The 12,314-nt window shown below is 34.4% G+C and overlaps 1 protein-coding gene across 1 annotated transcript in view; it reads right to left on the bottom strand.

Annotated features, from left to right (window-relative positions):
• The window catches only part of PNPase (polyribonucleotide nucleotidyltransferase 1), a 440,058-nt gene that overhangs the window by 190,776 nt on the left and 236,968 nt on the right, over positions 1-12,314 (bottom strand). Inside the window, exon 12 of the mRNA XM_090395838.1 lies at positions 4,960-5,030. Coding sequence (XP_090251964.1) covers positions 4,960-5,030 — 71 coding nt within the window. The remainder of the gene's footprint in view (positions 1-4,959; positions 5,031-12,314) is intronic.

Below are 12,314 nucleotides of genomic sequence, written 5' to 3'. Positions count from 1 at the left end.
CATTTATATATATATATACACTATATACCAATAATTGTACAGACACTTTATCAATTTACAATTGATACCATCGATAATCTTTCTGTTTTCATTCTTTTAACATGTTCCATCCATTTATGTTTATGGTTTTAAATTTTTTCTATTACTGATTCCTGGTTTAATTCTTTCATAATTTCTTCATTTCTTTTGTGATCGAATAGAGCATATTTTGCAGTTTTTTTCGTAAACTTAATTTCAGCTATTATTGGATATATTTGTTTGTCTTTTTGTTTTATTGTCCAGATTTCACTCCCATACAATAGGACTGGCAGGACTAATGTATTGTATTCTTATTGTATTCTTTTAGCCTGGTTTGTTTTTGAACTAGGTTAGGTTTAAATATAGAGTTAATTACGCCTGTTATTTTTAAATATTTTGCAAGTTTTAGGTTTATATCTTTTTCATTTTCATATGTAATCATACATCCTAGGTAGTTAAATTAATTCACCTGTTCTAAAATCTTGTTATCTATTAGTATTTAAGTTGTTATTGGATCTTCTCTTTTAAATGCCATCGTTTTTGATTTTCTGTTGATATTATCATTCCATAAGTTATCTTCAGAATTAGTAAGTATCATTTGGTCATCCGAAAAAAAAAGGAGAGTTTAAGTTGACAGTGGGAGAAAGTTTAATATCTTGATAGAAATTTTTATTCCATTTATATAAATATCAAAAAGAGCTGCTGAAAGATAAACCAAGTAATCCAACATCCCTGTTGGATTACTTGGTTTATCTCTCTCTCAGATATGATAGCTCATAATTTAATCTTATTTGTATTTGATTATTTTCATATATACTTATGACAGCATTTAGAATACTATTTGGTATCTGTCTTTCTTTTAAGATGTTAAATAAAATACATCTTTTGATTCATCAAATGCTTTTTCAAAGTCAATAAACATAATATGTGTTTCTAAATTATATTTGCTTCTTTTCTCTATTATTAATTTTAGGCAAAAGGCTGAGTCTATACATGATCGTCCTTTTCTAAATCCATTTTGTACTTCTAAAATAAAGCTTTCAGAATATTTTATTAGTTTGTTATTTAAAATTCTGCTATATATTTTGCAACAGGAATTTAGAATATTTATACTTCTCTAATTTTTAGGATCATTTCTACTACCTTTTTTAAAGATAAGGATCACTACTGCTTTTTTCCATTCTACTGGTAGGTTGCTTGTTGAAGAGATTTTTTTAAAATTTAAATAATAAGAGTCTTTCTTTGAACCTTATTCCTGCATATTTATATAATTCTGAACCAAACTTATCAATTTACAATTGATAAGTTAGGTTCAGCAGGTGAACCCTAATATTGAGTATGTCCACCTTTGGCTTTGATCACCTCCTGCAAACGGATGGCATGCAAAAACCGGCTACAATCAGCACAGACCATCCGTGACAATCTCTATGGAGATTGTCATGGATGGTCTGTGCCGATTGTAGCTGGTTTTTGTGTGCCACCTGTTTTAACATCCTCCTTTCTCTGTCAGTCATTTTTAGCGGTTGCCATGGGTGTTTTCCTGCACTAGTGATGCCAGAACGTTTCCAGTTATTGATCGCCAACTGTTGATTTTGGATTCTCCAGAGTGATAATGGCATGTATGGACATGCCACCAATGTGAGAGGCTACAATGATACCTCTCTCAAAGTCACCAAGTTCACATCGTGTTGCCATACCACCTGTATTCAATGAAATAATGCTCCCTGCAATCTGTGCACCAGTTTTTATGTTATTAACAAACATGGAATGTTCCATAACGGGGGAATGTCCTGACAATTATTGTGTGTGTGTGTGTGGGAGGGGGTGGGTTAAAACTGAATGTGAGAATTACAGAGGAATTTATCTACTGAATGTTCAGGTAGGATTTATGTAAGCATATCTGAGAAGAGGCTAAGACAAACCGTCAAAGAGAAACCTGGAGAAGAGCATACTGGGTTCAGGGCAAACAGAGGGTTATCAGGATCTGGTCTCCACTTTAAAGTAGATAGCTGAGAAATCATGGGAATATAACAAGGATCTGTATTTAAATTTTGTAAATCTGAAAAATGCATATGTCAAGGTTCCAAAAAAATAACTCTTCAATACATTACAATTATATAGTGTAAATGGAACATGTACTGAGTGACACACAGTCTCTGTTTAAATTGCAAGTTAGCAGTTAGAATTGGAGACACAAGAAGATAGTCTGATGTAACAATCATGTTTGAGACAAAGGTGCATATAATCATCATTGTTATTTATCCACTACATGGATTATATTATGAAGCAAAGTGGCATTAAACCTGAAATCAAATTTGGAAGTATTAATCACAGCACATTATGCAAATGATGATGTACTCCTAAATAAATAAATAACAAGTCTGCAAGATTCCTTAATGAAATTGAGTAACTGCTATAATAAATTTTGCATGAAAATCAACAATAAAAAGACCAAAACTATGAAAATAAACAAAACGTAAAAAACTTCAACCACATTCTGAAAAGAACTTACAGAATAAGTATAACATTTTTTCAGAAATTTAGCCAAAATTTTTTGTGAAGACGGCAAGTTAAATATGGAAATAGACAACAGAATTAGCAAAACTGAATGGTGGGAAGTCATGTGAACAAATTTAAATGGAGTAAGAGAGAAGTCAATCAGAACACTAAACTAGCAGTATGCAAGAGTGTTCAAGCTAGTTTTGACTTATAGATTGGAGAATTGGATTAGATGTAAAACAGTTGATCAAAGACTGAGACTGCAGATATGAAAGTTTTGAGAAAAATTAGGGGAGTGAATTGATGATATCAATGGCAGAATCATATTAAAAAAAAAAAAAAAGATATTATGCAGGAACTTGACATTATTAACATTCAAGAATGTGTGTGCATGGTTAATCTAAGTAGTATGGCTACTTTAACAGAACGGGAAAGGAAAGATTGGCAAAGCAGGTGTTTGATGCCAAGATGGCAGAAAAAAGATCCAGAGGAAGACCAATAAGTAGGTGGATTGATGCAGTTAGACGTAACCTAGAGGCCTGAAACATAACAGCCAACAATACTAGAGTCCCAGCAGATAACAGACTAATTGGAGGAAAAGTGTCAAGAGGAAGTTAGCAATGATGTAAACTTTTCACATAGTGCCACCAGAGAATCTCATACACAACTTGACGTACATATCAGTAATCTGATATGTATCCTCAAGTAAGGGAGCTATTCTCTTTCTCTCTCTCTCTCAATCAAAGTTCAAAGTTGAGAAAAAGCTGCATGAACAGATGACAGACTATATCTCATTTTCTGTCACCAGAAGTTTCTTCCTCTCTACTGTCCAAGCAACGCATGTGCCGATACATCACATCACCTTTTACAGAAATGTCTTTCAAAGGTGGAAAGGACTTAATCTACAACACACAGTGCAGGCAACCTTACTTCCTATCAACCACTTCATTCTAAATTAATTCATTATTTATCAAGGTCACCAAACCCTCACACCTCATATTTCGGTTCTCTGGACTACAAATTACTTGAGACATCTTTATACCTTCTGAATATCTTTATCCTCTCATTTCTTTTACAGTAATTTTTCTCAATTTCTAAGTTTTTTTCAATAACCACCAGAACATTTTGTCTATACTCTTATAACAAAGTCTTGCCATTATTTCTGTTTTATAAATTTTATACAGATCCGATTTTTACATTTATCTCTACATTTTCTCAGGGTACATGCTAACTTACTTGCCAGGTGTTTCAAAAAAACTGAAGAGGACTACCTCTTCCAATTTTTTGAGACCATAAAACCTTAGCTCACTCGCTTTGGTCTTCATCTCCATAACATTATGTCAACAATGTACTTTTCTACTTTTTTTTTCTGCTAGTCCCTCTCCTTTTTCATGTTAATGGTGCATATTTTCATTTTTGCTGAGGAGGTTGAGTTTATTCCTGCAGCCTGACTTTTCACTGTTCACCATGGTTCCCTAACAAAAACAACGGAGACGGCATTTCACTAGATAATAACTCCAATTGCATGGTGTTTCATAGTGGTGTAACATCATTTTTTTGTTTCTAGTTTAAGCCAATACATGACACTATGTGGATAGCTAAATCAAAACTGCAAGTCCAACCTTGTTTTATTAGGTATCCACCAAACCTACTGCTAAGTATATATATATGTAATAACATTGCATACTATGAGAAAGTCATGACTGAAATGTTGGGTCAGAAGCAGTGGCTGATTTAGGTATTTCCTGCCCCTAGGCCCAAAAAAAGTGCCACCCCCCCATTTAATGAAGATGTTGATTTACATGCATAACCTATTTATATCGTAAATTCGTAATATAAATATATATATATATCGGTCTGTATAGTTATGCAGAATCGGATTACATGCCAATATGCTTGCAGACTAAACTTACAATGAGGAAAAGAAAAATATTTCTCTACTTGTGAGTAGATGCGGCATATAAAGAACATGTTATAATTACAAAAATGAGAGGCCTGAAATTTCTGCCACCCCTGAAAATTTGCCACTCTAGGCCCGGGCCTATACCTAAATACGCCACTGGTTAGCTTTTCATACTGCTTAGAAGCTAAGTGGAAATTTGTTTGAGCTTATTCAGCTTTATGCTTAAGTGATCTCTCAAAATTACAGCATACAGTTCTTAATAATTTTCTTATATTTATCCTCAGTTGGCTGCAGTAGTAGTAAATTTGGTGTTTGCAATTATCATTAAAAAAACTCCCAGGCAACAAATTCATTACTACTTGAATAATTTAAAGGCCTTTTTTATATAAGTACAAGGTCTAGATATTTAAAAAAAACTTCATTAATTCTGAATATACTCATTCTTTTTACTAAAGCAATTATCAATATACAATAATAAAGCAATTATTGTATTCTATAATTCAGCAATTATAGAATACAAAGTCAGATAAAACACTTACCCCATCATAACAGAAATAGGATCAGTTTTCAGAACACTATCAATGGAATCAAAGGCAACTGTGGAAAACACCTAAGGATGAAATAAACATGGTTTACTATTGGATTGATATAATCGTTCAATTCTTGAAATTATTACCACAAATTCCAAGAACCAGAGCGCATATATAATAAAGAGTGAGAGCTTCTAGTGATTATCAAATTCCTGACATGTACCCTCAAGGGATGTACAGGATAATATGATAGTACTACATGGAGAACTTACATTCATTACTAACCTCCTATCAACAATTTTCCTCCAAATCAATCTGTTATCTGTCAAGACTCCAACATTATCAGATCTTATTTTTCTATCATCTAAGGCACTTTTTACTGTATCAATACACCTATATCTTGGTCTTCCTCTGGGTCTTTTTCCTGCAAACCTACAGAGAACACTTGTTTTGCTAATCTTTCCTCTGCCATTCTGTTTAAGTGACCATACCACCTGAGATTAGCTCTGCTAACACATTCCTGGATGCTAACAATGTCAAGTTCTTTCCTACATTCCTCATTTTTAATATGATATTGCCATTGATGCCATCTGTTCATGCCCCTAATCTTTCTCAGCACTCTCATATCTGTGGTCTCTAGTCTAGGGTCAAGTGTTTTATTTCTAACCCAGCTCTCAGATGTAAAATTTAAATTGGTTTGAACACCATCTTGTTGTATACAGTTAATTTAGTGTTTTGGCTAATTCTCTCTTATTCCATATAAATTTATTCAGTTGACTCCCCACCATACCAGCTTTGTTGATTCTGTTGTCTATTTCCATATTTAATTTACTGTCTTCACTAAAAATTGTGGCTAAGTAGCTGAAATGTTTTACATGGTCTATAGGTTCTCCATTCACAATTTAGCTGATATTTTAAATGTTTCTGCCTATTTTTAATTGTCTTTGTCTTGTTATTGCAGATTTTCATAAAAAATTTATTACAACAGTTATTGAATTTAGTCAGGTCATTTTGCAGACTTGTACTGTATTCATTTAAAAGTATATCATCATTATCATCTGCATAAAGTAAAAAGCTGAGATCAACAACTCCACCTTTGATATCAGGTTTAATACCACTTTCCTTCATAATGTGATCCATATGGATAATAACAGAGGGGGATAATGTACATCCTTGTCTGACACTAGATTTAATATCAAACCATTTTCATGTACTCCCTTCAATTCTAACTGCTGCATTACAACTCAAATAAAGATCAAGTCTTGCTTGATATAAGAAGAAAGAAGAATTGCTTGATATAATGCCCCATTGAAACCATATAACTGTAGCGGTTTTTGAATAGTTTCTCTCTGGGAAACTTGTGATATGCCTTTTCCAGATCTACTTAATGCAGATCTTTGTTATATTCCCATGATTTCTCAACTGTTTATCGTAAAGTGAAAATCTTTTCCCGACAGCCTCTGTTTGGCCCGAATCCAGCTTGTTCATCCCCAAGCTTCCCTTCTACAATAATTTTCAACCGTTTCTCAAGTATACTTGCATAAATCTTACCAGGAACACTCAGTAGGGAAATACCTCTGTAATTATCGCATTCGGTTTATTTCCCTTTTTGTATTTGGGTGCTTTGAGAGCTCTACACCAATCATCAGGCATTCATCCCTCTGTCCAAGCCTTCTGAACTATGCAGTGCAGCCACTGCAAGGCTTTTATACCTCCATACCTGAGCATTTCTGGTCGAATATCATCTACTCCTACTGCCTTTCCACATTTCAGGCTTTTGATGACTTTTTCTACTACAAGTATGGATATGTATTCCTGATTGCATGCCTGTTGAGTGTTTTTTTACCACTGTGCTGTCACCGTTTGTTTGTTTCATTTAGTAATTTTTTAAGTAACTGCTCCACAGATTAAAGATATATTTTTCTTCAGTTTTCATGTCACCTTTATCATCTCTAATTCCTTTTACAGCACTCTTTCCTCCCTTTCTGAGCTTTTTCAACAGCCTCCAGAATACTTTGCCACTTTCCTGATATTGATTTTCTATGCAATATTGATTTTCTTGCCATAGTCTTTCCATGACTTTTGTTTAGCTAGTTTTGCAGTGTTTAGCTTTCTTACATTTGTCTCTCTATTCTCTATGAGCACAGGCTGACTTATTTCCTAGGAAATTGTGATATGCTTTCTTCTTTTCCTTCACTGCCTTTTTAACTTCCAGTGTCCAACATGGAATTCTAATTTTTCTATTCTTGCAGACAACCTCACCACATGACATGAATTGCCTCTCTGGATGAATCAATCAATGTTTTCTTCAGGGCTTGCCAATGAATCTCCAAGGTTTGGCAAACTCTTTTATTTTTTTCTTGAATAATGTTTGTGTATTTTAGTCTACAGTTCACATCTGAGAGCTGCTTAACTTTTATTCTCTTCAAAACTTTCTTACACGTTCCTCTTTTCAATATTATTATTATTATTATTATTATTAAGAGAGACCTGCAGGGAGTTAGGGACTCATCGAGGGGAGGCCACATACTACACGCACCATATGAGAGAAAAATCCAACCTCACCCCGTTCTTAGCATTCAGCTTCCAAGGATGCCCTCACGTCTTTTGGCCATCCACCATAAAATAAAAAATGCTATCAACTGAAATTCTGTATGACCCTTTCAGAAGTTTGTATGCCTCAATCTTATCACCCCTCTTTTTCCTGTTTGCTTGTGTCTGCAGTCCACAAATTCTCAATCTGTCTTCATAATCAGCATTCCATAATACTGATATCATTTTTAACACTCTCTTCTGTATTCTCTCCAATATATCAGAATTACAAGAAATCATCAGACCAGACCTGCACACAATAGTCCAAATGAAGTCTTATCAATGCCTTGTAAAGAGGCAAAATGACATCCTTCTCTTTACATGTGAACGGTCTTTTCAGCATTGCAATCTTTGCTATATGCCCCTGAACTTCAATTTCCTATATACTAATACTCCAAGATCTCTAGCCTGATCAGTTTCTTCAAGCATAATCCCATCAATATAATATGACATTGGATATCTAATCATGCCAAAATGCATGACTTTACATTTATTGACATTGAACTGACATCCATTTTCCCATGCCCACAATTCCAGCCTATTCAAATCATTTTGCAAGTACTGCATATCAGCAAATAGCTGTATGTCGCTTGTCAAATCCTTCACAATATCATTAATGTATAGATTGAATAACAGTGGACCAAGCATGGATTATTTAAGGTACTCAGTGGTACATCACTGGTTACCTTAAATCTTGCAGTCACATCCCCAATATACCACTTTTTGAAATCTGCCATTCAGCTATTCACTTATCCATGCTAACATTCTATAATCCAAATCCATATTCTCCAATTTATGCAAAAGTCTACCATGCCGTATTCTGTCAAAAGCCTTAGCAAAATCCAAAAGTATGATTGTATATATTCCCCTTGCCTAGTTTAATGGTAATATTGTTATAGACTGAATAGTGATCACTTCCAATTTCAAATCCTGTGTATACTCTAGTGTCCTGCACCAGTGAGAAACACATTCCTATCAACAATACCATAGAGAGACTTTTCATATTCCTTTCCTCTTTTCTCTATATGAATTTATGCACATTTTTATGATGGAACATTGTGCTAATAATAACTAGTCCATATCCTGAGAAGAAATCCAACAGGTATTTGTCATTATTATTAGCTTTGCTCTTTACTCCAAATTTTCCTGAATTTTTGTATGTCTGACAATCATCTCCTACTAGGACCAAATTATTAATTATAAAAACTTTAATTAATAACTACCTACATTTTTGCATGGGAAACGGGACAATGAGACTTATTTGTGGTTATGGTCCCACAGAAGGTTCTACTAAGGTAGAAGTGGAGGAATTTTTTGAGGCTTTTAGAAAAAGCAACTGGCACAATGAAAAAGGAAAAGTTGGTCCTTGTGGGGGATCTAAATAGCAGAGTAGGAAATGATTGTGAGACATACAAAAATATTTTGGGAAAATTTGGAGAAAAGAGCAAAGCTAATAATAATGGCAAATATCTGTTGGATTTCTGCTCAGGACATGGATGGGTTATTACTAACGCCATGTTCCAACATAAAAATGTGCACAAATTCACATGGAGAGAAGAGGCAAGGAATAAGAAAAGTCTCATTGACTATGTTATTGTTGATAGTGATGTTTTCTCTCTGGTGCAGAACACCAGAGTGTACAGAGGATTTGAAATTGGAAGTGATCACTATTTAGTCTTGAGCAGGATAAAATTGGATTTCATATTGAAAAGAATAACATGTAAGAAAGTTTTAAAGCGAATTAAAGTTGAGCAGCTCTCAGATGTAAACTGTAGACTAAAATACACAAAGATTATTGAAGAAAAAATGGAAGAATTTGAGAACAGGAATCAAACCTTGGAGATTCAGTGGCAAACTCTGAAGAAACCAATGATCGATTCTGCCAGAGAGGCATGTGGTGAGGTTTTCTGCAAGGATAAAAAAATCAGAACTCCCTGGTGGACACAAGAAGTTAAAGAGGCAGTGAAGGAAAAGAAGAAAGCATATAAAAAGTTCCTGTCAAATAAGTCAGCTTTTGCTCTTAGAGAATACAGAGACAAATGTAAGAAAGCGAAACACTGTGTAAAACTAGCTAAACAAAAGTCATGGGAGTACTTTGGCAAGAATATAGAAAATAAATATCAAGAAGGTGACAAAATATTCTGGAGGTTGTTGGAGAAGCTTAGGAATGGAGGAAAGAGTACTGTAAAAGGAGTTAGAGATGATAAAGGTGACATGAAAACGGGAGAAAAGGATATCCTTGAAGTATGTATGGAGTAATTATTTTGAAAAACTGCTAAATGAAACAAGCAGTGATGACAGCACAGTGGTAAAAAACGCTGACCAGGCATGCAGTCAGGAATACATATTCATACTTGAAGTAGAAAAAGCCATCCAAGGCTTGAAATGTGGAAAGGCAGCAGGAGTAGATGATATTCGACCAGAAATGCTGAAGCATGGTGGTATAAGAGTCTTATAGTGGCTGTACTGCATAGTTCAATAAGCCTGGACAGAGGGACAAATTCCCGATGATTGGAGTAGAGCTCTCATAGTACCCATATATAAAAAGGGAAATAAAACTGAATGTGAAAATTACAGAGGTATTTCTCTACTGAGTGTTCCTGCAAGATCTATGCAAGTATACTTGAGAAATGGTTCAGAAGAATTGTGGAAGAAAAGCTTGGTGAAGAACAAGCTGGATTCAGGCCAAATAGAGGCTGTCAGGATCAGATCTTCACTTTACAACAAATATTCGAGAAAGCATGGGAATATAACAGAGATCTGTATTTAAGTTTTGTCGATTTGGAAAAGGCATGACGCGGTGGCAAGAGAGAAGCTATTCAATACGCTGCAGTTATATGGTGTCAATGGGGCATTATATCAAGCAATACTTAGTCTTTATTTGAGTTGTAAGTCAGCAGTTAAAATTGAAGGAAGTACAGGAAGATGGTTTAATGTTAAATCTGGTGTGAGACAAGGATGTACATTATCCCCTCTGTTATTCATTATCTATATGGATCACATTATGAAGGAAAGTGGTATTAAACCTGATATCAAAATTGGAGATGCTAATGTCAGCTCTTTGCTTTGAATCGGCCAAGGTTTCTGGAATAAATCTCTGTTTCCCTTCAGTCACTCACTTTGCTTGAAGACAGAATGTCTTTTTATTTTACATCTTCTCTATAAATGCTGGAGTTTGTTAACATTTTGCTCTTTCACTCACTTATTCAGTTGTGTATTGGTAATTTTTGGCTAATTATAAATATTATATATATCTTTGCTGGTATTCTTTTCTCTTCCTCCTCATTTCAGAAATTCTGTATTGTAGAAACCTTGAAATTTTTTTATTTACAATAAGAAAATACATAATCTACTACTTATATTATAGATTTCTATTCTGGTTGGGAAAAGATAATCTGGTCACTTTTAAACTCCAATTCCATTTTATTTCTTGTAAAAGGGAATTTGATTATCTGACCTTACCTTTTGATACTACTTAAGTTCTCCATCATGAAGAGAATTCTTTTCTTGGTATAATCATTAACTGAAATATTCATGGTATAAGCATTCCACATCTAGAACTGTATCAACTTTGGTGGAGCTGGATTTTCTCTTCCCTTCTGTATTGTTATTAACATCATCACATATCCATGGAGTTAGCAGACTTATCATGGGAATTTCATTCAACTAACAACAACATATATTTATCATACTAAATCTTGAAATCCTTAACTCTCCTTGAATTAACAGCATATTCCAGCAATGCATTTCATTTACCCAACCATTCTCCATGTAAAATATCTACTCCTCACTCTCCTCTTCTCCAGACTCATACAGAACTTCCAGAGATGGCTTCTGGGTGTTTCTCCTCTTATATTCTACTCTTTTTATGGTCCCCTTTGTTTTAATCTGATAAAATCCCCTCACTGACTTAAATGTCTTTATCATATCACCTCTTATCGTATTCGACATAGATTATTCTAGAGTATTACTTCCATGTTTTGGGGAGATCTCTCAAAACTTACTTTAAAATTTTAGCTTTGAATTCTTTTTTCTAAGTACTGAATCTCTGTTCACAGCTGCCTTCATTCTTTGGAATGATATATCACATCATTCCAAAGTTGTCCAGCATTTATAATCTATGATCATTTATTATTAATATAATCAACTTCCATGCCATTATTAGACTCTGGGTTGATTTATTCAGCAAGTAAAATGTTTCTGCTACTGAATCAACTCATTCACATTCCTGGCATCAGTGCCACACCTAGGGGGGGGGGGGGGGTCAAGGGATCCGGGCATCCCCCAAAGAAAAGGAAAAAACACTAGAAAATTTTCCAAAAATCTTTTCCTATTAAAATTCCTTTTTTTTTTTATTTATGTCGTGTCGTGTCTTCTATTTCTATACTACTTATGAATTAGCGATCATTGAAGCTGCTCAGTCTTAGGTCGTATGCGATGTGTAGTGTGTATTCGCAAATCATCTACTCAACTCAACCCCCCCCCCCCAAAGGTTAAATCCTGAGCGCTCGTCCCCCTCAAAGTTAGGCACGAATACATTTAATGAAGAAAAATGTCAATGATATTTTTCCTGCAAACTAACCCTTACTTAACAGTATGTGTTTGGTAGGGGGGAACTGTAGATGTTTGCATAATATACAGTTACTTCACTTGTAATCCCTGAAGAAGAAACCAAGCATTACATAGCAGAACCCATTGGGTGTTATTCTTATAGATAAGCTTATATGTTGGTTAGATATACTTCTAATTTTTTTAGGAAATTGACATTGTAA

This window comes from Typopeltis vanoorti, chromosome 7, assembly GCF_054136105.1.
Source record: "Typopeltis vanoorti isolate ZY-2024b chromosome 7, IOZ_Tvanoo_1.0, whole genome shotgun sequence".
NCBI classification, from domain to species: domain Eukaryota; kingdom Metazoa; phylum Arthropoda; class Arachnida; order Uropygi; family Thelyphonidae; genus Typopeltis; species Typopeltis vanoorti.
This window is presented reverse-complemented; position numbering and strand designations above follow the sequence as displayed.